At 35.3% G+C, this 27,779-nt stretch overlaps 1 protein-coding gene across 6 annotated transcripts; it reads left to right on the forward strand.

Moving 5' to 3' along the window:
* Positions 1 to 27,748, forward strand: ECA3 (endoplasmic reticulum-type calcium-transporting ATPase 3). 6 transcript variants are annotated; one of them, XR_016515822.1, is made up of 35 exons: positions 1 to 203; positions 544 to 594; positions 703 to 736; positions 899 to 916; positions 1,241 to 1,377; positions 1,781 to 1,855; positions 2,092 to 2,137; positions 5,058 to 5,117; positions 5,203 to 5,283; positions 6,489 to 6,574; positions 7,775 to 7,876; positions 8,035 to 8,088; positions 9,688 to 9,789; positions 10,015 to 10,073; positions 11,041 to 11,185; positions 11,900 to 12,007; positions 12,543 to 12,695; positions 12,783 to 12,887; positions 13,276 to 13,472; positions 15,591 to 15,702; positions 16,006 to 16,104; positions 16,193 to 16,338; positions 16,478 to 16,535; positions 18,360 to 18,452; positions 18,556 to 18,606; positions 18,719 to 18,850; positions 19,132 to 19,233; positions 19,343 to 19,397; positions 19,593 to 19,760; positions 24,498 to 24,583; positions 25,416 to 25,564; positions 26,568 to 26,673; positions 26,754 to 26,807; positions 26,931 to 26,979; positions 27,243 to 27,748. XR_016515822.1 is itself a non-coding variant. In XM_068624628.2 (34 exons), exons 1-34 carry the CDS (start codon positions 171 to 173, stop codon positions 27,308 to 27,310), a joined length of 3,006 nt encoding a protein of 1,001 aa, XP_068480729.1. In that variant the 5' UTR covers positions 1 to 170; the 3' UTR covers positions 27,311 to 27,748. The 6 variants fall into 6 exon arrangements, 1 of the variants encoding a protein (XP_068480729.1); XR_016515826.1 differs by having other exon boundaries at positions 15,591 to 15,698; XR_016515823.1 differs by lacking the exon at positions 19,593 to 19,760 and having other exon boundaries at positions 18,352 to 18,452.
* Positions 27,749 to 27,779: the final 31 nt, after the last annotated feature.

Below are 27,779 nucleotides of genomic sequence, written 5' to 3' on the forward strand. Positions count from 1 at the left end.
GAGTATCAGTATTAGTAATACGGGAGCACTCCTGGTTACTGTTACTGTGTGTGCACCATGACATGAAACTCACGTGCTCCCTTCCTCTTTCTCTCTGAATCTTCAAGTAAAGTGTAACCCAAAGCCTGAGCCTCGAAGCTCTCGTTTCCGATCCAATTCTTCGTTCTTCAATGGAGGACGCATTTGCCAGATCTATTCCCGAGGTAACTTCCTTCTGCTTTCTCCATTTTCGTTGCCGCTACAACAAACACCAAATCTCATTGTCACTTCACAATTCTCATTTAACAAATCTTGAATCATACATTCTTTTATTTTTAGTCTAAAATCATAGAAGACATCGGAATGCCAATTTTTTATTGTGTTTTCTTGATCACGCAACATGATAATGTTGAAAATCTATGATCACACATGCTTGCATGCTTGTCTCTCATAGCAGTATTACTAAACTCTGCATCGACTTCTTCACACAGAGATTCTTAGAACCCAGTTATATATTTGAATGTTCCTCTGAAAAGCGATGATTATTGTTGTTAATTTTGTTAGGTCCTCGATTTCTTCGGAGTGGACCCGACTAAGGGTTTATCTGATGCTGAGGTGCTTCAATTTCCTTTCATTTCCTTGTCATATTTATCATTCGTATTTTCTTTAAGCCCGATTATGCTGTTAATGGTTTCAAATGATTAAATCGCTCTTATTTTCCAGGTGGTACACCATGCTAGACTTTATGGGAATAACGGTATGTCTTCTGTAGGGCCGTGTATATTTAACTCTGTTTCTTAGGTGGACAAGAGAAATTTACCTATTGCATCTTTGTCACCAGTTTTGTTCAACAATCTTCTTTGTTTGCCTATTAATATTTCTTTTCTTTTTCCCTTACTGCATGGTGACGGCTACACAGTGCTTCCTGAAGATCAAAGTAAGTATTGGAGTTTGTACCTGCCTTACACTTTTGTTGATTATGTAATTTAGGCAACTTAGTGCTTTTCATTTGCTCTGCTTGAATGGAAATGTTAGTTCTTGGTATTTGATTTTGACAAGTTATAGAAAAAGAGTTTTTATATTTACTGTATTATATTGGATGCTAAGTAATTTGCGGATCATTCATAAAATCCTATTAATGATAGTGTAACTGGTTTGAACCTCATCTCATATACTATTGCCAATTCAGGTTTTCATGGCTCTATCTCACTAGATTTCATAGTTCTCGTTGTTACTAAATCTCATCAAATTTAATATGCAGGAGCTCCGTTTTGGAAATTGGTTTTGAAGCAATTTGATGATTTGCTTGTAAAGATACTAATTGCAGCTGCTCTTATATCTTTTGTTCTGGCTTTAGTTAATGGAGAAACAGGCTTGATGGCATTTCTGGAGCCTTCCGTAAGATATATTTGCACTCATATGTCGAGTATGATATTTTTGACAACAGTTTTATTTGGTAAAGAATTAGTTTTTCTAATAGTTCTTTGAAACAATGATGCGCGACACTGTAAAAAATCTGTATCCTTTTTATAGAAGCTGTAGATTGTGAGCTAAATGAGTTCTTTTGCTACTTATTGTGTACATTTGTACAAGACTGCATGACCTCTTGTGTAATTGGTAAACTCATGACAAGTGTATTTTTACTGAAACTTTTCTGAACTAGAGAATATACCAAATTTTTCTATTTGATTACACTATTTCTTAAGCCAGGCTTATCAACTAGTAACATTAATGCTGAACATGGATTGATTTTGTTTTCAGTAATTTTTTTTATAGAAAATAAATTGTGTTGTATGCATAGGTTATTCTGATGATATTGGCAGCAAATGCAGCAGTCGGAGTGATTACAGAATCAAACGCTGAAAAAGCTCTGGAGGTAAATTTGAAACTGATAAATTTGGAGCTCTAAATGATGTTTGTCAAAAATGATTTCATTTTCATAAGAGCAATTTTCATAAACTTAGGACTCGAGCTGAATTTGTTTATAATTTGTTCTTCAAATTCTCCATGTGCCTAATGAAAACTTGTTAAATTAAATTATCTTTATTTGTTTTGGCTGTGTCAAGTTGAGCTCACTTTTTATCTATTCCTTTCTCTTTTATACTGTCTTAGGAGCTGCGTGCCTATCAAGCTGATGTGGCAACTGTCTTGCGTAATGGTAACAAACTTTTGTATCTGTCTAATTTTTTGTAGCATGAATAATACTATAGTGGCTTTGTGGCACTTTATTAATGATTATATATGGTGTTAATGGGTGGTGTTTTAGTAAAAGATAATTATTCAGAATTTCTATGTTGGATTTTTTTTTCATGTTAAATTTTTCTACAGCATATCTAGCTAATTGTGGTAGTTTTGGTAAAAGTTTACTAATCTCAATGAGCTCTTAACTCTAAAGGAACTGTCTAGTAATTTACTTTACTTTTTTCTCATGGTCTTGTCTTTTCTCTGCTTCTATTTTTGGGGTGTGGCTGGATAGGGCGAGGTTAATCCTCGTGAAACTGTGTTTATTTTGTATAATAGCTCTGGGTATTCACATAAGCATTATGTAAATATAGGATAAAATAGTTTTAAGCATAACTTATGTGTTTGTTTTGTATAATAGCTCTGGTTAGTAAAAAAAGCATTATTTAAATAAAGGATAAAATAGTTTTAAGGGTAATTCATTGTTGTTTCCTCTTATATAGGACAAAGTGTTCATCTTGGTTTTGTTTGCTCCGTTGATTCCAACTTTTGAAGAATTTATAAAAGATATATCCTGAGACTAGCAAGCTTTACTTGAATTTCTTAGGGTGTGTGTTTTTTGTTGTTGGAGAATGTCTTCTGTTCTTTTGTTTCTTTGTTTTTCTTTTGAATGATTTTATTCTTTAATAATTAATAAATCAATAAACAAAGATCTTAGGACAAATAATGAAGAACATAAGATTTTAAAGCTTGCCAAAAATAGAGAAATGAAACCTAGAGAGTTGGATCAAGTAAAATATATTAAGAATAAACAAGGCAAAGTTTTGGTCATGATCAAGATATCAAAGAGGGATAGGAGAATTTTTTATAAGAATTTCAATGATAAAAAGGGACTAGAAACCAAGAGGATAAACACATTTTTGCTTACTATCATAGAATTGAAATTAGAGTGGTAAAAGAGGCTCTTAAGAGGAGATGGATAATTGGGAAAATTGTTGCTCTGGATGTTATTCTTGTGATAGTTTTAAGTGTGTGGGAGAACAATATTTTAATTTTACTCCTTAAACTATTTAATGAGATCTTGAAATCTACAAAAATATCTTACGAGTAGAGGATTGCAGCGTTTTTGGGGGGTTGTCTTGATTGTCGCTTCAAGAGTGGTGATTTATTTCAACATCTACTTGAGATATAGCTTAAATAGAGTTTAAGCTTGAGTAGTTCTCACCTCCCAAGCCAATTTTGTGGAGTTAAGTCTTTAAGTCCAAATTTTATGCCAATTTTGTAGAGTCGAGCTAAGTCTTAAGTCCAAATTCTAAGATGGTATTATAGTCTGTTGTTGTTCCTATACTAGACTGTCTACCATATTGTCCATGCATCAATCCAAATAGTATTGGGCATGGAGGTGTCTTGTAAAAAACCCAAATCCCACATTGTTTAGATATAAGGTTGAAATAGGTAGTATATATAGGTAAGGGGTTAAGGCCTAAGTCAATTCTACAAAATTGGCTTGTAAGATGTGGATTGTTTAAGCTTTATAAGCTCTATTTAAGCCATATATTTTGTCGATGTGAGAATAAACCACCATCCTTGAAGTTTCAATTAAGACAATCCCCCTTAAGAGGTTGCAACCAACGTGGGCAAGGTATTTTTTCAATTAATGGAACTTTCCAATACTCCCCTTCATGCCCCTGACAACTGATCCAAAAATAAATCTAGGATAAACTCTAATGTCATCTTAGAATTTAGGTTTATAACAACTTAACACAGCCCTACTAAATTGGCTTATGAGGTGAGGGTTATCCTTCACTTTATATACTACTTTAACCATCTCTACAGCCAATGCGAGACTTGCATTTTCCCCAATATTATATTCTAGTAAAAGGGAAAAATTCGAAGTTGTGTAAAATTTAAATGTATAAAACTTATGAGTTGTACAATTAAATTATACATAAAGACAAGAGACAAAGAATGTGGAGAACAAATTCTACGAGGTGAGATGAAGGACTTTGCTACTGGGATAATATTACATAAAGGCTCAACCTTAAGTCCTTTTTAATTTAGTCTTTAAATATGTTTACCAGGGACACACAAAGGATTGTGCCTAATTACATATTGTATCAAGTGAAGCATTAAACTTTAAACTTGAGTTTTGGAGACAGACTTTGGAAACAAAGGGTTTTTTTTGTTTAAGTAGTATAAGACAGAGTATATGTGTTTCAATTTTAGCAAGAGACAAAAGAACCACCTTGGAAGTAAAAATGCGAGAAAATGTTTGAAGTTTAAATATCTTGAGTTAGTACTATAAAATAGTGGTTAAAATGATGGGGATGTCATACATAGGATACAAGTACGAAGATTAAAATGGAAGCTATCAGGGTTTATTTATGATTGCAAAGAACTTACCTAAGTCAAAAGTAATTTTTACAATATTGCTATCCATCGTATTATAGTCTATGGTAGTGAATGTTAAATTTTAAAGAAACAAGAGAAAAAGGTGGAAGTAGTACAAATGGGATTGTTAAGATTTATGTTTAGTCACACAAGAAAGAAAATGATATGAATGGACTGTGTACCACCAAGAGATATTGGTATGACATCTATCGTGGAAAACATGGGAAATTAAGTAAGATGATTTTGGACACATACTAAAGAAGACCACTGGAGCACTAGTGCAGAGAGTAAGATTGCAACAAGGATAGTGCCAGTTCAAACCCTTGCTTCCACTGGGGCACATTCTGCATCCCCCTAATAGTTAACAATATTGTTCTAATTGTTTTTTTTCTTCTATCTGCCTACATGATACTGTGGTGTTTTCTTTTTTTATTATTGAATTGGTTAAAGCTTGTCATCTTAGAAGTTCTGGTACAAATTTTGAACGTAGAGTCTATTTCTTGTAGGTTGTTTTTCCATACTTCCTGCAAATGAACTTGTTCCTGGGGATATTGTGGAGGTTTCTGGTAAGCTGATAAGCAAACTGTCTTAGTTGAGTATTTAATCCTTGAAAGTTGAAAGTTGAATCTGTTCTGGTTGTGAATTAAACAGTGGGCTGCAAAATTCCTGCTGATATGAGGATGATTGAGATGCTAAGCAATCAAGTGCGTGTTGATCAAGCTATTCTTACAGGTACTCTTGCTGTACATATAGTATGGTGTGAATGGAACTATTGAATGTTTCCACCTAGGAATCACTTCATCCGTGTGGTTGTGTCTGAAAAGAATGAAAATGTACTACATACCCTCACATGTTGACAATTTAGGTAACTGTTTGTGAATTAATGATGTAATCGATTTATCTGCATATCTTTCTATGATCCATAAGAGGAAATATTTTGTAGGTGACTTATGTTCTGATTTTTAAGTAATATTTGATATTAACCTTGTTGATTAATCAATAGTTTTAGCTTGTTAGTTTGGATAAATTAACTACTTGAGATCCTAAATCAACTAGGAATTAGGCCAAAATATAATATAAGTGAGATACAATCCTCTCCTTCAAGCCGATTTTGTGAGGTTGACTTAGGCATAAACTCACTTACTGAGATGGTATCCGAGTCATTTAGGGCCTATCCTAGCCAAGTTTATTGGGATTGTTGTGCCATCACTATTGAGCTCCTATTAGACCATGCTCGAGATGTTCATTCCTCAGCGTGAGAGGATGTATTGGAGATTCACATCGACTAAGATTAAAGGTGAATTATAATATATAAGTGGGGTGCAATCCTCACTTCACAAGCCAATTTTGTAAAAACAGGTCAGACTTAAACTCATTTCCTAATTTTGACTACTAGAATAATCCCCTTAAAAAAAACTGATTTTCTTTTATAGAAACCCCTGTTTTAAAAAAATTGAAAATACTTCTCTCTCTAGTATATGGTTTTGCCTGATTATATTTTGGTATTGCGATGTGTGTGAGCAAGTGGGACCAGACTAGGAAGTTCATCGGGGTCTAGCTTGACTCCTTTTATGCTGGGTTGCTTTTACTGTTCAACTAACAAATTTGGCCAAGACATTTTTAAAATTTCTTTTGGCTAAACAAGTTTTGCTGCTGCTACTATTGCTACTCATTAGAGTACTTTCCTTTTGGCCTAATTAATGGCCCTGTGGCAAAGTTTACCTTTAAAATTAGCTTTCAGGATGCCAGACAATACTTTCAGAAAGGTTGTTAGTTAAATATGTCAATCTCACTTCCTCATCTTGTGCTTGGGAAACAGGCTATGTCTGTTTAAGGCAAAACCTATGTGTATGAATAATTGTATATTGAACACGGTTATATGTATCTTCTGACATCTCACTGGTTTAATGGGATCAAATTCTCTTTGCCGATTGTAGGTGAGAGCAGCTCCGTGGAGAAAGAGCTGAAAACAACCACAACATCAAATGCTGTATACCAAGACAAAACAAATATTCTGTTCTCGGTATGAAGCTTGCTTTCTTTGTTCAACCAGCATGTGGCTAATGAGGTTTTAAATTGTTCTTTAGACTACTAACGGTTTGGATATTTTAAGTGCAATTCATAATTATGTTTTGAGGTATATCTAATCTTTTAAAGATTTTTTTGTTGATGTAGAAAATTTGGTTTGGTGTTGCTTGTTCATAAATTTTTTGTAATTGACAAGTTTAAGAGTTGTTTAATAGAACCACTTTAGCTTTTAATTAAACATTTTAGCTACTAGTTTTGGTTGGTTGAGGCTTCATGGCCACATTGCATAGATTAGTTTATTTTAAGTTATTGAACTAAATTTATATGCAATTTTGATTCTTGAGAGGATTTTGACCTGCAATTTTTGTAGCATTTTCTCATTTGTGCTAATTGAATCAGTTCAATGTTTGTGATCTTTACGATCAATTGGTATTACTTAAAATTGAGACACGTGCCTACAAAACATGCTGGACTACATATGCTCACAATAAGTGAAATTTATTTACCTGTGATAATCATTATATTTATATATTGTTCATTGAAATTTATTTGCAATTGAACAATGGTGGTCAATATTTAAATTAATTACTTTGTGATTTTTAAATTTTGTAAAGAATGAACATGATGATTTTGTTTTTAAGGATATATAAAAAGCATTAGTAAATTGAGAATCCATCATCATTTATTTTAATAAATACTGTAAGTAATTTATTCTGGAAAAGAACCTATAAGTAGCTGAAAAATTGATTTAATTTAAATTTAATAGATGAAATTCGACATATGATAAAAACATTCAATCTTAAAATTTATAAAATCGTTAAATGAAGTTATAGTTAATAAAAAAGATAGAACATGATGCATAGCATTAGTCCAAAATATTTTATTATTTGTAATTTCTACTTACAAATAAAATTGAAATTAACTACTATTGGACATTAAACATGATGGATATCTACATTGATGGTTGTCTTCAGAAATTTCAAAGGTACACGAATCACAGCAATATAACATTGTGTTTGCATTAGTGTTCTTTTGTTTGTACTTTCTGTGCATCCAACTTTTGAATATTTAAGTAAGCACGGCGAGTTAAAGGGACTGTTTCTTGTAATTTGGGTGGAAGCCTTGTGTCATTTGGATTGTTTCTGTTAACTCTTATCTTTTTCCCTCCTATAAAAGAGTTTATTTTCACTGCCAGGGTACGGTAATGGTTGCTGGTAGGGCAAGAGCTGTTGTGGTGGGAGTTGGTCCTAACACGGCTATGGGCAGCATACGAGATTCAATGTTGCGAACCGAGGATGTAAGCATTGAATTTTAGTCACATTGATCCTTTTACTCGTTGGACCTTTATTTGATTCTTGTGCATTTGTGTTCTTTCTTGATACATGTAAAAGAAAAGTTGTTTTTTACTTTTTTGACACAATAGAAGTGGTTACTTTTTTTTATGATTGGTTGCAGGAGGCAACACCATTGAAAAAGAAGCTGGACGAGTTTGGTACCTTTTTGGCCAAGGTGATTGCTAGTTCTCTGATTTCACTGTATTTCAAACTATTGGGGAACACCCAAGTTCTCGTTAACTAAATATAATTCCAAAATATATTGTATATAAGTAGGTTCAATCTTTACCTTACAAATCGGTTTTATAGGGTTAAGTTAGATATAAACTACTTTTGTAAGAAAATATCAAAATCTATCTTATGTCCATTATAAGTCACTCACCATGTTATACAAGTACCAAGCCTAAATAGTATTGGATGTGGGGGAGTATATTGGGAAAACTCAAGTCTTACATCTATTAGAGATAGTGTCAAAATAAAGTGGGGGAGATCCTCGTCTAATAAACCAATTTTGTAGGGTTTAATTAGAGCTAAACCACTCTGTAAGACGAACTTAAGGGTTGCTTTGCTCTTCTGCTATGTATTGCATGGTTTGTAATAATCAATCAGACAAGCTACACAACTGTTAATGTATTTTTGGTCTGTCAGCCTGCTAAATATACTTGGTATTAACAGTTCCATCTGAAAACTCAAGATTGGGAGTTTGGGATTGAATTATAGTGTCTTTGATAAGACAACTTTACCTTTTCTCACCTGCTTTTGGTGTTTAATATAATAGTTCATTTGACGCAGGGCAAAGAATTTTTATTGATAATAAATGTAACCCTTCAGTTTGGGAACCTTGTTTTTCAAATGTTGGGGCTGCTTCTTCTGCTGCATGTTTCACTGTTTATAATAATTGATCAGATAAGCAACACAACTGTTTATGCATTTTTGGTTGGTCAGTCTAGTACATCTAGTCGTTATCAGCAGTACCATTTGAAATGTTGAGATTGGGCTATCATAATCTTCGACTTAACAATCTGAATCTTACAACTTCCTATAATTTGGTAACGTACCAATTTGTATCTATAGTTGATTCTTAAATGACTTTGCATCTTACATTATAAGAATGAATCCATGTAATTTCATATTATCAATACAATTCACACTATTCAATGATTGATATTTTTACTTCTGACAAAAAAATTAGAAGTCATGTGATGATGTGAGCTTAAATTTTTAAATCCAGAGGAATTGAAAGAGCACTTGTGAAGTTATCCTATTTGACAATCCACTGCTTTATTTGTCACTAATTCAATGCACGTTCTCTATTTAGCTATTTAATTGTTTTGTTTGCATTCTTCTAAAATTAGGCTTCCCAAACTCATATAACTAATAGTTTTGTAGGACTTTTGCTTAAGTTGTTTTTTTTTTTATCTTTGTCTAGTTTAATTGAATGAATACTGTATTTCAATTATAGGATATATATTTGAAGTAATTCTTCGCTGCCTTTAAATCTTACCATTCAGTACATACAAATTATAAATCATGATTCAAAAATTAAATTATAGTGTCTGTGATAAAACCACGTTGCCTTTTTTTCATTTGTTTTGACATTCAACAGGAAAGCTCATTTGAACCTATGTATTATCAGCTTCAAAAAGTAAAATATATCAGAGGAATATTTTTATGTAACAAATTATTTTTATTGTTAAAGTTTTAACTTTGAAGCCCGCTTCTTCTTTTGTTTCTAAATTGTGATGGTGGTGGTTCCTGTATTTCTTTGTTACAGGTTATAGCAGGGATTTGTGTTTTGGTGTGGATTGTAAATATTGGTCACTTTCGTGACCCTTCTCATGGTGGTTTCTTGAGAGGTGCAATCCATTATTTTAAGGTTTGTTCTCAAATGAGCATTGTTCTTATCTTTATCATGATTTCCATTTACTCTTGTATTCTGTTTTCCTAGGCATCATGTTGTAGTCTTCTATTGTTTTTATTTGCATGTACTGCTTAGTTGTTTTATGTTTAGTCTCTCATTGTGCTTGGTGTAAAGTTGGTAATATATCATGTTGTCCTGTGAACATGAAAATCTCTTAACTTCTAATCATATTCCTGCTAGATTGCAGTTGCTCTGGCAGTTGCAGCAATTCCAGAAGGGCTCCCTGCAGTTGTGACAACGTGAGTTTAGAAACCTTTTTTTCTTTTTTTTCTTTAGAAGCCATCATATATTTCAAATATCTTAATTTTGATTATATAAAATAAGATATTCATATTTTGGCTTGTGAACTAAAATTTGTTTTGCATATATTATAGTGTTCTTAATTTTGGGAGTTAATGTCCTTCTTCAAATATGATTTATTTTTCATTTTTTTTTGTAAAAAAAATATGTTAAGAATGAAACAAACCATCAGGCAGCATTTCTTAAGGCTCTTTTATGAGTGATGTCCTTGAGGTATTACTATTTCCTTTTTATGAGCTGAAAGGGAGAATTCCAATTCCTATTAAACTCAAATTTCAATCACTATCATTTACTTAGATGTTTAATAAAATATTTGTTTATTAACTATCTTAAAACTCATAATCTCACGTGTCTATAAGCTGTTTCTTTGTCCTTTTGTGTACCTAACCCACATTATCTAATTTAATTATCTCTACTTAATTTTTGTGTAGTCTATACTTTACAATGGTATTCTGGGCACTATTACTAATTTTTTACGCAAGAATTCTTTTGCTAAAGAAGAAATTCATTGTGAATTTTTTGTAAGTTTGGAGTTTAAGAATCCTCCTTACAATAATGGAAAAAGACTAAAAAAGTTAATAGACCAAAGCTGCTAAATTCCTCAACATATTCACGTGGAAAAACCCTTAGAAGGGTTGTGTTTTGCCCTAAACATTATACCACCAAGTAGAAGCCAAATGCCTAATAAACTTAGCAAACCAGCTGTTCTGCTATTGAAACCTGCTTAGTCCTTAAACAGAATTACTAATTCCCTCCCTACCGACTGGAGACTTCTCATGATATGCTGAGATGCTATGTTTGACTTTTTGGTTAGAGAACAGCGTATATTCATCAATGTGATGGAAAGTTAATCTAGTGAGTTTTTCTTTTTCCTATTTTGTTTTGATTGATTTTCTTTTATAATAGGTGTTTGGCTCTTGGAACAAAGCGTATGGCTAGGTTGAATGCCATTGTTCGCTCCCTGCCATCGGTCGAGACATTGGGCTGCACAACTGTTATTTGCAGTGACAAAACTGGGACCCTAACTACTAATATGATGTCAGTTGCGAAGGTGAGTTCTGCTTGACATTGAAAATATGAAATTAAAATTTACTCATTTGTCCTTTTTGCGAGTTCTCGTGTTGCCACAAGGTTCGCATTGGATTGTGCCATCCTCATTGAACTCTGTCCTGATTAATTGATGCTTATTTTTTGGTTGTGTTTTAGATGAGACATTTTGAATCAATAATAACCTCATTCACTGCTATTATGTTTTAACCTCTCTTTTTATTCAGGAATTTTATATATGTGATATTAATAGAGTTTGTGAGAAAATCTGCTTCTTTCTAGATGTTCAAGGTCTGAGTAGTATTCAGTTTATGAACTATTAAGCTCTTCTCTTCCCCCACTTCCCCATTTTTCATTTATAAAATGCTTTATGATGTTCATCTTTCAGTCCTGTCATATTTTAATCAAGCCTGATACCAACTGCTGCATATAGGGGCATATGCACACATATTATTGTTGTTAGGTTCAGGATGATACAAAATTGTTATGCACATTGCTTTCCAATGTATGTTTCATCGTGTAAATTCAATTTTTATTAATTTTGTTACATGTTGCAATGTAAACAAAGTAATTCCAAAAATGTGTCCTAATCTTATGAAGCTTCCACTATACGTTTCAATTTACGGAATACTTTTATTTTTGCTTGACATTTTTTCCTGGATGCTTATGAATGACTTTTAACAATTTCCTTTACCAAATCCTATGCTTTGTTGCACAGGTATGTGTTGTTGAATCTGCAAATCGTGGCCCTGTTGTTTCTGAATACAGTGTCAGCGGAACAACATATGCACCTGAAGGCATAATATTTGACAGTACAGGGATGCAGGTATGAGTATTTTAATTATCGTGCTTTTGCATTTACGCACAAGCAAAAAACACGCATCACAGTTAAGGCTAAGTAAATTACTGATAATATAAGGAAGGAACCTTAATCCCAAAACAATATTCTTGGATCTATGGATAGTGTGCAAAGTCGGTATATGCTTTGTGGTGGATATCCATGCTGTTTTACTTAGCAAATATTTTCATGAGAAATGATTGCAATGAATTAAAATATTCATGGATATATGGATAGTGTGCGAAGTTGGTATATGCTTTGTGGTGGATATCCATGCTGTTTTACTTTGCAAATATTTACATGAGAAATGATTGCATTGAATTAAACCCTTCCTTGAAGCACAACTTTGCCCTGTACTAGAACTCTGATGGTGGCAATGATTTAGCAGCGCAGATGGTTTTGTATGTTTATTGTCAAAATATAAACTTATAATGGATAGTTTAAGGATATTCCAATAGGTGTATGCGCTGGTGTATGCAATTTTGTTATAGTTAAAACAATGTGGCATTTTCTTGTTTTGCAGCTTGACTTTCCTGCTGAATTGCCTTGTCTTCTTCACATGGCAATGTGTTCTGCTCTTTGCAATGAATCAACCCTGCAGTATAATCCTGATAAAGGGAATTATGAAAAAATTGGTGAGTCAACTGAAGTGGCACTACGTGTCTTGGCAGAAAAGGTGTGTATTTTTTCCCTTCTTGTGTCTCTTCCTGTATTTGAACCCCCATCATTACTTCAGTATACTTTGATCATGTGTTATTTGTAGGTTGGTCTCCCTGGTTTCAATTCTATGCCATCAGCCTTGAATATGCTGACTAAGCATGAACGTGCTTCTTACTGTAACCATTATTGGGAGGAACAATTCAGAAAGGTGAGATTTAGGAAGTTTCTTTCTCAACCCTATTTTCTATTTATCTTTGTCCATTAACATATTTTAGGAAACTTGGATGTTTAAAAATTGCAGTAGGTTTTTTGAAAAAAATTCCATGCCTATTGATCATACAGCAGATGTTTTCATTTAAAGAAAAGGGAATATATAATGTTATCAAAGAACTGTGTTGGAAACAATGAATTGAGATGTTACAGTTAATATTGACACAAAATATAACAAACTTAGCTATATTAGGTTAATGCAGCCATAAACCAAGGATGAGATGGCCACTTCATCCAACATAAGAAATTTAATGGATATATCTACTATTGGTTGTTTTTTGCGTATTGAGCTATGTATATTTATTTTCACACGTGATGCTTTGCAGATACATGCTTTGGAGTTTTCTCGAGATCGTAAAATGATGAGTGTGCTTTGCAGCCGGAACCAGATGCATATTTTGTTCTCGAAAGGTGCCCCAGAAAGTATAATACCTAGATGTGCTACCATTCTGTGCAATGATGATGGTTCCACTGTGCCACTGACCGCTGATATCCGGGCAGAGCTGGACTCAAGGTTCCACAGGTTTGATTTGATTTGATTTTTTGCTATTTATAATTTTATCTGTATATGCCTATTCCATACTTTGTTTTCTAGATTTTCGCTTGCTTTCTGAATCTTATCAAAATAACCAAAAACATTAGCAAAATTCAGAGCATGAGTGATTGCTTTGCAAGGGCATAATTCCATGTCTGTTACCACTAGCACTGCATGGGACAGGTCAAATATAACCTGCATACCTACGTAATGTCTTTCCCTCTTGCTGCTAGGCCTTGAGAAGTAAGAGGGAACAATTGGCTTGAGGGCAATTTGTTCACCCTGCCTTTTTCTGGAAATGCTAAAAACTAAATTGAAAATAAGTTTTTGAATTATTTATTTACTCATATGTTTAGGAAAAAAAATATTTTATCATGTATAAAATTAAATTTCATAGTTTTTGTGACAATCTGATTTGACAGTCTGTTGTATGATCTAACCAGTTAAACGGTTGAGTTTAGGTTGCCACTGTCACTTTCTTTCAGTTAACTCACATCTTTGACCCAGACATTTTCAACATAGAGTCCTTCAGTTTTAGGGGCAAAACACCTTAAGTTTTGGTGAAAGGAAAAAAGTAGTGATATCAGTTTGTTAACGTTGTAAAAAAAATGGAATACTAATTCAGTCAGTTCAGTTTTGTATTCTTTACATAAAGAAAACATTTAATACTAATTTTGAATAGATATTTTGTCATTTGTTAAGATTTTATATAATTGCAGTTATTTGATTATTACAGTAGAGAAGACATAAAGCATGGCTTCACACAGTTCTTATCCTTGTTATGTCAGCGTTACTTGGCCATTTAAAACTAGATGGAAGATATGCTGAAAGACAACACAGTCCATTTTTTATAAGTTAATGATAACAAATATAATATGATATGGCTATAAAAAAAAAATTTAGTAAATCGGAAACTAACTTGATAGTCCAATAGTTATAGAAGTACTAATTTAATAGGGGAACAGATCAAAAAATAAAAGAATAATAAATTCTAAAAATCATCTAAAATATTCTACAATATTCTAAGATAATATCTGTAGATATTTCTTATATTTCTAACACTCCTTCTCAAGCTGAAACTTACTAAGTTTTACCTTGTTACAAGAAGATAATTAACCTCCATGCAAATTAAAAATTAAAATGCATAAAAATTGAGACAAAGTCGAGACCAATGCATCAGGGGAGAAGTCCAGGCCAGTGCAACTGGGAAAAGTCAAGGTCAATAAATCTCAAATCTTAGAATTATAAGAAATATTATCTTAGAATATTCTAGACTATCTTAGAATATCTTTTAGGCTTTGTTTTTCTTTTTATATTTTTTATTTATTTCCTTATTTAATTAGGATTTTTAAAATTGTTGGAATATTTTATTACAATCAGATTTATTAGAATATAAATTATAGGCATATCATATTGTCATGTATATAGAAATAAAATATCTTATGATTATATATAGTTATTGTCATCAATCTATACAAAATGGACTTTGTTGTGTAGTCTGTATACAGATTTAAGGAATCAAATCAAAATCTAAAAGAAGAATATATTCTTAGATACTCTACATATTATGAGATAATATCTTTAGATATTTTTAGAAAGTGGATTCTAAGACTAACTCAACCTCACCAAATTGGCTTATAAGATGAAGTTTGCATTTGCACCCATTTATATAATATAATTTAATCATATCTCTAATCGAAGTGGGATCTCCAACACACACCCTCATGCTGAGGACTAAACTTCTCGTGCGTGGGACTAGGGTGGACCCAATAGCATGTGAGAATATAGTCCCAACAAACTTGACTAGAATAGGCTCTGAATGACTCTTATACCATCTTAGAAAGTAGACTTTAAGCCTTACTCAACCTACTTATAAGGTGAAGTTTGCATTCATTTATATGCTATAATTTAACCATATCTTTAGTTGATATGAGATCTCCAACAAATACTTCTAACAATATTACCTCTCTGGAAATTCTGTTGTAACTTCTGGACTTTAATAATGTGTATTTAGTTGTTTCTTCTCTTATGTTCATTTCCAGTTTTAGACCGTCTTTTGAACTCCCTTTTTTGTGTTGTTAACACTTGACAAAATTTGTTGGCCAGTTTTGCAGGAAAAGAAACATTAAGATGCCTTGCTTTGGCCCTGAAATGGATGCCCTCAGTTCAACAGTCATTGTCCTTCGATGATGAGAAAGATCTTACATTTATTGGGTTGGTATGCTTTCTTTTCAATGCACAATATATGGTTTAACAGTTAGATTGATGAAACTCCTAGACATCATCTGTTCAATAAATTATTGGTATCAATTTCCAATGAAAGAAGGTTTATTTTTTAAATGAGATTAGTAGAATGAAATTATATTGACTCTCTTAATAAGCAAAAAAATTAGTTAATTTGGCTTATATTTGAGTTTGGAGGGAGTACTTTTTTGACTTTGTTCAGCTTTTCCAATATTTACATTCTTCCTCTAGTAAATAATAACCTTTTCTTTTGTGTTCCTTCTCTGTCCTTATGTAGGTTGGGATGCTGGATCCTCCACGAGATGAAGTAAGAAATGCAATGCTTTCATGTATGACTGCTGGCATACGTGTTATAGTTGTCACTGGGGATAACAAGGTTTCAATCTCCTGCCAACTTTATTGTTTTCTTTCTCTTCAACATTCCATATATCTTGTCTAAAATTACTTAATACTGCATGAATCAGTCCACTGCTGAGTCACTTTGCCGCAAGATAGGTGCTTTTGATCAATTGATAGATTTTGCTGAGCATTCTTACACTGCTTCTGAGTTTGAAGAACTTCCAGCACTACAACAAACTATAGCATTGCAACGTATGGCACTTTTTACTAGGTATACTGTTTTATATCTATTCTTTAATATTTGATTGTTAGACAATTGCAGAATAAAACAGCAATTTTTGTCTTTGTTCAACCTTTTTGACGTAAAAAATTCATGGTAAAAATTGCATGCGTTGTTTAACTTATGTTAGGGTTGAGCCTTCTCATAAAAGGATCCTGGTTGAAGCATTACAGCACCAGAATGAAGTGGTATGATTCCTTCCTTTATCAGAATTTATTTGTAATTACTAACTAGTAATGCTTTATCGCTGTGATTTTTTTTTTTCAGTTTCTTATCTCCCTAGGTCACTTTAATGTTCTTGTTAATCACATAACTTTTCTGTTTCTCTGCATATAGTTGTATGGCACATTAGCTGTAATTACTAACTAGTAGTGTTTTATCCTTGTGATTGTTTTTCTTAAGTTTTTTATCTCCAAGTCACTTTAATTCTCGTGTTCTTTTTATAATTACATAACTCCGTGTTTATCAGCATATAGTTGTATGGCACATTATTCAGTTGATGGATTGTGAGGATTAGTCTTTTAGGTGAATGCTCCTCATTATTATTTTACACTTGTAGTTTTGATTCTGAGCCGAATTCAAAAGTGGAATAACTGATCTTAAATGAAGCGCTCTACCAAAGGTAGCATATGCGGTATAAATAATTTATAATATCTGCATAAATGCCGCCCTAAACTAAAATGAAGCATAAGTGGAGTAGCTGATCTTAACTTAAATGAAGCTCTATATCAAAGATAACATAAAAGGTCTTAAATAATTTATAATATCTGCATAAATGCTCAAAACTACAATGAAGCATAAGTCCTATCTTAAAGACACAAGGATGACTATGTTACATAACTAACAAGTCAGTGACAAGAGTAGCATAACAAATAAGAGATTACAGTACCAAATCACTACTTTAGGCATGAAGTGGTGCCAGAAACACTGCATGTGGCTGCAACGGAGCAGAGCCAGAGTAGAAAATCAGTGGCCTGGGGGAAAATGCAACCGTGAATGATAAGGCATGTGAAGTGTTTTCAGTGGAGGGATGGAGGTAAAGTACCTGACATAAGAGGGTATAGAGAAGTGAAGTATAAAACAGTATATGATGAAATCAAGTGTGTTTGACCAAACTGGTCGTTTTACCAAAACCAAGTGAGCTGCGGGAATTTGAAGGGTTTTATGCCAGAAGTTGAAAAAATAGCTGGGCCTGCCGGTTTTCTTTGACCCACGGTGCATACCTGACACCACAATTAGGATGTGTGGATACACAAAAGAATATGATGGAACATCATGATACTCCTGCTTTAGGTGTCAGACCATGCTAACAGCACCTCCTTACATCTCTATTATATATAGAAAGCATTCAAAAAAGTCAGCTTAAAATATAATATAAAATATCACTTTTGAGAGAGTAAAATAAGAAAAAAACTTAAAATAAGTTTTTCCGGAAGCTAATTTGTAAAAACTCTCATATAGCTTCTAAAAGATTATTTTTAACTCACATACTACCCTTGTTCTTTTATAATAGCGCTTAAGGTTTTTTCACCCAAACAAAGCATTTAATTTTTCTATTTTTAATGCAATTTTAAGTGAATTACCTATTATACTCCTTTCAGTTTTCTTATTTCAATGTATATATATGTATCATTACATTTTTTTCTCTATGTTTTTATAACTAATTTTCCTCTCTCCATATTAATTATATTAAGGGTATACTTGGGAAAAAATTGTTATCTTGAAATTTAAACATAAAAAAATAAACTAAAAAAGAACCGAGGGAGTATAAGCTAATTTTTGCTTGTGGAAAAGTTTACTTCATCTTTTCTTGTTTTCTTTTCCTATAAGTGCGTGTGGAAAAGCATACCCTAACAGACATTAATTGTATTGGATTGACTGTGTTGATGTTCATTTTCGATATCTTTTCTTGTAATTTATTGAAACCTTATAATCATGGATGTTATTGTTTATGCAACTATTCAGAAGAATTTCTTTCAAATTTGTCGAAATTTACAATGTCAGTAATTTAGGTTGCAATGACGGGTGATGGAGTTAATGATGCACCTGCACTGAAGAAGGCCGATATAGGAATTGCTATGGGTTCAGGAACAGCTGTTGCTAAGGTGTCATCGTCTGTCTATGCTTTTCTCCTATATCTTTTTCTTGTCTAGTCAATAATCAACAATCCTAAAACACTTGTTGTTTTGCTCCCCTATTTGATAATAGAGTGCTTCAGACATGGTGCTGGCTGATGATAACTTTGCCTCTATTGTTGCGGTATGATAGCATATATCAATTTCTACTCAATTTTTCTTCTTATTATTACTTTCCTTCCCTCTTGAGTTGAAAATAATTTTCCCCGTGTAATTTATTATTTGTTTCTCTTTAGGCTGTGGCAGAGGGAAGGGCTATATACAATAATACAAAACAGTTTATTCGATACATGATTTCTTCCAATATTGGCGAAGTAGTTTGTATATTTGTGGCTGCAGTGCTTGGAATACCGGATACCCTAGCCCCTGTGAGTTATACAATATTTTTGTTGATGATCTCTAAATGTTCATTCTATTCTATGCTGCATTTTATTCATATTTTAAACCTGTGTAAATTCTAGATTTTTTATTGAGCATGTCTTCTATGCTCCTGGATACTGGTTTTGTAGCCGGTAGTTGGTCACTAATGCGCTTTTATATGATTACAGTGTCTCTTCGGTGGTAATTGCACAAAAATAAGATTTTCATTTTTGTTCCAGTGAAGAGTATAACTTGAAAATTTTCATTTTCTTCCTTTAACTTCTACCAGGTCCAGTTGCTTTGGGTCAATTTGGTTACTGACGGATTGCCTGCCACTGCTATTGGCTTCAATAAACAAGACTCTGATGTGATGAGGGCTAAGCCTAGAAAGGTGCCATATTAATAATTCATTAGTCGACCTTCTATTTCATTAATAAATAAATAGACAACCTTCCCAATCTCCCTCTTATTTTTATTTTTATTTCTCTTTGAATGTATAGGTGAATGAAGCCGTTGTTAGTGGTTGGCTCTTTTTTCGCTATTTGGTAATAGGAGGTAACTAGAAATCTCAATCCGATCTTTATTTATGGACTGAGTATCATTTATTATACCCATTGGGCGTTGCTTCTTTAATTTTTCCAGCAAGACTTCTTTATTGAGAAAATAGCATTGCTTTTTATGTTTTTATGCAGTTACATATGGTAGTTAGAGAGACGAGAGATGGGTAATGCCAATCCCTTGTGATTGTAGGTAAATAACCGAATTGGGAAAATTTGTACTGAAGGTTCTTGGTACCATTAACAAAGAAGTAATTGGATAAAGGACGCCAGGATCCTAAGAGGACAATTGAAATAGAGCAACAGAAGAATTATCAAGAGTTCAATATACAATGGAGATCGTGGAACTAGAGGGACTCAGGTTCAAACCACTTTAGAAGTCGGTATAGATTGCTACATAAATCTTAGTTTTAACAGGAGGACTCAGATTGCTCAAACCATTCTAGAGGATCTCCATAGGTTGCTAGAGATGTAGGTTTATCAGCTTAAGTATGATCAGTGGAGAAGTCTAGGTAACATTGGTTGGTCTTGAAAAATGACCATATAAAGTTTAATACTTGTCCGTTGTTATGCCTAAATGCTAAAACTGTCAACAGAGGACAGAAGTTCTCAAAAGGATGTGAGAACACCGATTGACAAACTAATTAAATCTAATACTAAATATAAACCAAACATAATTCAGTTATACACTTGTTATCCAAGAGGTAAAAGTCTTTTGCAGAGCATATTCTGATAGGACAATGTCCTATTAGAAATAAGAGTCTATTTTATTAATGGAACTGTATGCAAACACAGATGGAAAGAAAGAGCATTAAGCTCTCAGCTCTTTAGCGTATCTCTCCAAGCTCAGGTATAAACATGGGAAAAATACCAAAACCAATGAATGACTCTTAGCCATACTACCCCTTAAGGGTGGGCAGAAAATCCAAATTGCCAAATCCAATCCATAATTGATCCAAACCCTTATTACTTTTAATCCATTTAAATGGATTTATCTCAAATCCAAATCCATATTTTTGGATATGGATTAGATGATTGGATACATTTTTGTCTTATCCAAATTGGATTTTGGGTTGGGTTTTGACTTGCCCCAACCCCAGGTTGAGCAGAATCAATACGGGCCCATGTTGAGCTAAGTCGGCCTAAACTCATGTTCAGTCGAGTCAGCCGAGGCAACTCCACCATGGATGATGCCGAGCCGAATCAAGCGAGGCCGATGTTGAGCTACGTCGGCCGAGGCCGGTATAGGCTAAGTCAACCCAGTCCGATGTCGATTCGGGTAAGCCAGGGACAATGCCAAGCCGAGTCGGCAAAGGTCGGTGTTAAGCCGAATCGGCTAGGGCCCGTGGCGAGCCGAGTCGACCCGGGCCCATGTCGACCCGAGTCGGACTGGACCAATATCGAGCAGGCGGTCTGGGCCGATGACGAGCCGAATTGACCCAGAATGTTGTCGAACCGCGTTGGCCCGGTTCAATGTCGAGCCGTGTCGGTCAGAGCCCATGTCGAGCCACATCGGCTCGAGTCGACAACGGCCAGGGACAATGCTGAGCATCGTGGACCTGCTCCAAATGTTGAGCAGAGTCATTCCGAACAGATGTCGAACGGCGTCGGCCCAGGCTGATATCGAGCGGAGTCTGCCCATACCGACCAATATCGAATGGAACTGACCTGGACCAATGTTGAGCAGAGTCGACCTAGGTCGATGTCGAGTGGACTCATCCCGGGTTGATGTCGAGGGGAGTCGACCCAGGTTGACGATGTCAACCGGACATCAACCTGGGCCGATGTCAATCGGATTCGGCCCAGGTCGATGTCGACCGGAGTTGACCGGAGAAGGCCCGAGTCGAAATCGACCAGAATCAACCTAGGCCGATTTTCAGAGTCGGCCTGGGTCGATGTCGAGCGGAAAAGACCAGGACGGAAGTTGACCATGGTCGACCCGGGCTGATTTTCGGAGTTGCCCTGTGTCGATGTTAAGCGGAGTTGGCTCGGGTCGATGTTGAGCAGAGTCTGCCCGGGTCGATGTCGAGGGTAGTAGTCGACCCCCAGAGTCTGCCCGGGCCGATGTCAAGGGTAGTCGACCCAGATCGATGTCGAGCAAAGTCGGCCCAGGACAATGTAGAGCGGAGTTGTCTAGGGCCGATTTCGATCAGAGTCGTCCCGGGTCAGGGTCGAGGGGAGTCGTCCCGGGTCAGTGTCGAGGGGAGTCGTCTTGGGCCGAAGTCGACTAGTGTCAGCCCGGGCCGATTTCTGGAGTCGTCCATGGTCGATGTCGACCGGAGTCGGCACAGGCCAATGTCGATCGAAGACGACCAGGGTCGACCCAAGCTGTTTTTTGGAATTTCCTTGTGTCGATATCAAGCGGAGTTGGCTAGGGTCGATGTTGAGCAAGGTCATCCGAGGCTGATGTCTAGCGGAGTCGGCCCGGGACAATGTCGAGTAGAGTCAGCTTTGGCTGATGTCTTGCGGAGTCGGCACAAGTCAAGGTCAAGCGGACTCATCCTAGATTGATGTCGAGGGTAGTCGGCCTGGGCTGATCGATGTCAATCAGATTCGGCCCAGGTCGATGTCGATCGAAGTCACCACGGGTTGATATTGACCGCAGAAGGCCCAGGCCGATTTTCAGAGTCGTCTTCGGTCGATGTCGAGCGGAGTTGGCATAGGTCGATGTCAAACGGAAAAGACTAGGACGGAAGTCGACCATGGTCGACTCAGGCTGATTTTTGGAGTTACCCTGTGTTGATGTCAAGCAGAGTTGGCCCGGGTCGATGTCGAGCAAAGTCGGTCCGGGCCAATGTCGAGTAGAGTCGTCTGGGGTCGATTTTTGAGCATAGTTGCCCCGAGTCTTATGTCAAGCGGAGTCGTCCCAGGCCGATGTCGAGCGGAGTTGACCCGAGCTGATGTCGAGCGGAATCAGCCCGGGTCAATGTCAAGCGGAGTTGATTTGGGCCGAAGTCGACTAGTGTCAGCCCAGGCCGATTTCTGGAGTCGTCCATGGTCGATGTCGAGGGGAGTCGGCCCGGGTCGATGTTCAGTGGAGTCAGGCCAGATCGATGGCAAGCGGAGTCAGACCAGGTCTATGGCGAGCGGAGTCGACCCGGGTCGATGTGGAGCGAAATCGGCCCAGGTCAATGTCAAGCGGAGTCGGCCCGGTTTGATGTCAAGGGGAGTCGGCTTGGGTCGATGTCGAGGGGAGTCGGCCAGGGTCGATGTCGAGTGGAGTCGGTCCGGGCCGATGTCGAGCGGAGTCCACCATCGACCCCGGCCAACTCCGCTCGACAACGGCACGGGCCGACTCTGGAAATCGACTTAGGCCGACATTGGTCTACTTCGGCCCTAGGCGTCGAGGGGAGTCGACTTTGGTTGATTTTGAGCGGAGTCTGCCCAGGTCGATGTTGAGCAGAGTAGACCCGAGCAGATGTCGATCGGTGTTGGCCCGGGTCGATGTCAAGCTGTGTCGCCCTGAGCTAAGGTCGATTCGCCACCGAACCCATGTAGAGTCAAGTCGACCCAGGCCCAGGTCGAGTCGGATTTGGTTGATGTATAACCGAGTCGGCTAGTTTCCATGTCGAATCGAGTGGGTCAAAGTCCATGTCAAGTTGAGTGGGTCAAAGTACATGTTGAGCCAATTGGGTGCGGAACTTTTCAAAAGTTAAGTCGGTCAGGACCCATATCTAGATAGATTTAATCTAATTAACAAAGTGAATTTCATTTAATTGACAAAGTGGATTTAATCTAATTGATAAAGTGGATTTAATCTAGATTTTAATCCATTTTATTGGATCTAGATTGGATTTTGAAAAATCCAATCCATGACCACCCCTACTACCCCTACACATCAAACACTCTCCCTTCCCTAGCTTTCTGTGTAGGGATGGCAATGGTTAGGGTACTATAGTCTTTGTCATTGTGCCCACATTTTAAAAATGTATCCGTAGCTGGCCCCATACTCACTCGGGTAGCAATTCTGGGTTGGGCCGGTTCGTTTGAAAGCTCTGTCTATGGATCCTTCCTTACCCACTTGGATCTCAATTCCTATCATTTCCACCTAAATAATTATTAAAAGAATAAATACTTTTATTAATAACAGCTATATATCCATCAGTGGCCATTTCTATCCCTTTTGGATTTCAGTTCCTGTAAAAGTAGGAGCAAAAATGCATACGTTTGCTTAGAAGGAATCTAGAGAAAATTAGGCAATGAAGGAACTCAGTCTGACTGTGGTTGGTAGAATACTCTGAAGGTTTACTGTTTGGGGCAAAATACTCTAACGACTAGTACACCTTATTGCAAAAGTAGGAAAGGGTTCAGGGTCTCAAGTATCTTACCTGAGGGATTAATTAATGATTTTTGGATTCACTAAAAGCTTCTACTATCTGAACAATCGAAAGGGAATGGTTACAAGAGAATTGAAAGCAAAACACAGGGCAATTTATACATCAAGTAAAAAATGAAATCAACAAATAATTACCTTAACTGAACATTTATTTTGAATTTCCTAAAATCCAAAAATATCCAATTGAAATGCAATTAATTGGGTTGGATTTGAAACGGATCTATTAAAGTGAATTTCAAGTAATTTTGATCAGAATGATTTTGGATTAAATTTTAATATTTTAATTTTTTGCACAACCCTACTTTTAGAGGAAACCCAGTCTTCAAATCTTAAAGAAGCATTTTTTTAGTCAACTGGCTGTGCAAATCGGAAACTATTTGTCCATTATTCAAGGAAACCATGGATTTTGAAATCTGTCAATGAAGGCTGAAAGTCACAAAGGATGCTTTCCTAGGTCAAAGAAGAGAGTATAGACTAAGCTAAAAGAACAAAATTTGAGCAAAAGGCCCAACAGATCCAAATGGGTCTTAGGCATAATTGTCACTAGAAACTGGTTTTGAGGGAGTTTTTACCTTGCTATTTATATAACGAATTGATAAGTATAAAATTATATTTTCCCAGTGATTATATTTATACGAGACACTTAATCAAAGCATCACATCAAAATATAAGTTTTAAACATGTATTGCAACTAGTCATTTAGTGTTCCAATGATTTTTTGGAAAGTAGATCCTAATGTTGTTTATCTTGTGTTTGATGCAGCTTATGTTGGCCTTGCTACTGTTGCTGGCTTTATTTGGTGGTTTGTTTATTCTGATGGTGGCCCTAAACTTCCATACACCGAACTGGTAAGATAGTATCATGTCCTCACCTGTGATCTGTGCCTTAGTTTGAGCATCTTATATACTCAGAATGATAACACCTGAGGAAATGTGAGGCTATAAGCAGTTGATGTATGGAATTAACGTTGAAAAAACTCCAAATTTCCACAACTACATAATAATTAAAGCAAAAGGCAGTGGAAAATAGATAAGCAAAATGGATATTTCTTATTGAACTTAAATTTGGCTTTTATATCTTTCAATATGTAATATTGTTTTACAGAGAAAGTAAATTTAGAATTAAGAGGGAAAGTGAAACCACGTGAAGGATAAGATATCCTCCAAGACAAAAAAAAAATACACAAACATGATAGAGAAATAAAATAAAAATAAGTAACAATTAGCGAGGCTGCTGAGTTTCTTTCCACATCAGAAATGAAAACTCCCTTCAAACAGCCATAAGATCACTGAGAACCCATTAACATTATCATCTCGAAAGTAGCGAGATACCCTTGAAATTGAAAATACATGTTTCATAAATAGAAAGAGTTAAAAACCCTAAACCCCACCCTTAAAATTGAAAATACATGTTTCATAAATAGAAAGAGTTAAAAATCACTGTTGACACCCAACTACAATATTTGCTATCAAAACACATACATTGTGAATGAGATTAATTGTTTTGTTAATTTTTCTGTTTCAGTCCTGGAAAATACATATTGTTCATGTATGTAGGTACTAACAATGCTTTATTGGAAAAAAAATTGATTGTGCTTATTCTGGTATTAATATTTCTTTTTGTTTATAATTAATAAATCTATTTCGGATATTCTTAGTTTAAATTCTTCTCTTCTTCCAGATGAATTTTGATACCTGCGCAACCAGGGAGACAACGTATCCATGCAGTATATTTGATGATCGACATCCATCTACTGTATCAATGACTGTGCTTGTCGTAGTTGAGATGTTCAACGCTTTGAACAATCTTAGTGAAAATCAATCTCTTCTGTAAGTAATTTTATATAATTTAATTTGACTTAATTATAGGATTTTGGTCCTTCATGGTTCCTGCATATTAATGGGATGAGATGGATGACAGTAAATATAAAATATTTCACGTGAGCTTAAAGCTTATGGGTCAGTAGGCTCATCAGAGTCACTAAACACAATATATTGCGTGATATTAGTAAAATGTTAAATTCGACATAATACCCCTCACTGGACCACATTAAGAGAGAATTAGTGGAAATTCTGTTAATTGTAAGCGACGTCATGAAGCACTGATTCCAGCATAGTTATCAGACATGACACGGAAATTGATACACGGTGAATTTCCAGAATATAGGGGACAGGCAAACCACTTATATATAATTAACAAAGCAAAATTCTCAATTTAAGAACTAGAATTTATATAATTCACAGTATAAAAATAAATTTACTAAGTTGTACCATTTTCATATTATAGCGTTCCTCACAATAAAATTCTCAGAAACTTATCTCTTATTAGTTAAAAGAACTAATTAAGTCCTATAAAAAACCTTAAATATCCATCATGCAATAATTATCGTATAATTTTATTTTAATTTCTTTTTACTCTTGATAACAGTGCCTAGGACATGTTTAGTTAAGAATAGGTGTTGAAGAGGTGTTTGAGCTGAAAAAATGGGGCTCTATATTTTTAGGAACGAAGCTCTGCATTTGCGTATTCTACTTTACTCTGTTTTCATCAACGACTTGTGTGCATGGACTACAAAGCTTGAACAATGTATTCCCTGTGATTGTGGAGGAATAAGTTGAAATTCTTAGAGAAGCATCAGCTGCTATTCAATCTTGGAAAACAAATTCATAATGAGAACCTTGCTATTGTTTTTAACGGGAATTTTTGTACGTGTATGCTACCAACAATAGGAATTGTGTCTCCTATTGTTAAATTATATTTGGGAAATAAAAGAGAAGCTATTGCTGGAACAATTTTTTAATTGATGTGAAAATATTTGTTTGCCTATTTCAGGGTTATCCCTCCATGGAGTAACATGTGGCTTGTTGTTTCTATAATCATCACTATGCTTCTTCACATACTAATCTTATATGTTCACCCACTATCGGTTCTTTTCTCCGTAAGTATTTTTAAAAGCTGTGATGCACATTTGATTTTCTGATTATCCTGTTCATAAGCCATCACCATTTGTTATGACAGGTAACACCGTTATCTTGGGCTGACTGGATAGTTGTCCTCTATCTTTCATTACCTGTATGTAGTTTTCTTTATCTTTCCCAATTTCATTACTTGTTCATTTTTATTGTCGGGGATCTTTCCCGAGATGGTGAGTCGTGCTACTCATTCATGTGCCCTATCCTTTGTTTTCTTATGCAGGTTATAGTCATTGATGAGGTGTTGAAGTTCTTCTCCAGAAATCCCATCGGTAATCTTTATTCTATCTTAATAAATTTTCAGCTCAATCTGTGATACCTTGTTTCTGTGAGAGGGGTAGCTAGTGTTCAACATAATCGGTAGTAGGATTGGTAGTCTCATTTTCAGTTAGAAGTTAACGGTCGGTCATCATCATAGAGAAATATAGTAGGTGCATGTATAATTAAGTGATGTAACCAACAGGAACACCCACAAACACACACCCACGTAAAATTTCCATGTAGCTGATGTTGATTACTTTTCCTTTGGCTTTAGGTTTGAGATCCAGATTATGGTTCAGGAGGTCTGATTTACTTCCAAAAAAAGATTTACATGAAAAGTAAGATGTGGAGTAACATTTAGCACTTTTGAAATCATATAGCTTCAATGCTATCCTTGGTTGAATCTAAATTCATCAGTCTACATTTGCATGGCAATCGAGGAGTTAAGCAAGGTAACTAAAGATATTGTATAATATTTGTGTTATCTGTAATATTTATGTCGTAAAATTTCAGTGATGTAAAACAGCAAATGTAGGAGCCTGTAGAGCTGTTATTATCTTCAATTATTCATTTTTCTACACGATTTGTATTTAATCAATTTTGGTAGAATAAATACCTAAAAGGCACGCATTATGCCCTTTTGACAAAGATGTACATTGTCATTTGTGTATCGTTAAAAAGAGATGTAGAGATTTATGCCAACAATGTAAAAGTTACGTCATGAAAAGTTCAATCCAAAATGAACAATAGACGACATAATAAAATTGTGGATTTTTCTTACCTTTATAATATAACAAATGATTAATTTGTA

This window comes from Phaseolus vulgaris, chromosome 9 (genome assembly GCF_051622355.1).
Source record: "Phaseolus vulgaris cultivar YP4 chromosome 9, ASM5162235v1, whole genome shotgun sequence".
NCBI classification, from domain to species: Eukaryota; Viridiplantae; Streptophyta; class Magnoliopsida; order Fabales; family Fabaceae; genus Phaseolus; species Phaseolus vulgaris.

Coding starts and splice junctions, on each gene's coding strand:
- ECA3 (XM_068624628.2), top strand. CDS start 171: ATGGAGGACGCATTTGCCAGATCTATTCCCGAG. Junction 16,536..18,359: donor TACAGCACCAGAATGAAGTG/GTATGATTCCTT, acceptor TCAGTAATTTAG/GTTGCAATGACGGGTGATGG. Junction 25,565..26,567: donor AGTGAAAATCAATCTCTTCT/GTAAGTAATTTT, acceptor TGCCTATTTCAG/GGTTATCCCTCCATGGAGTA.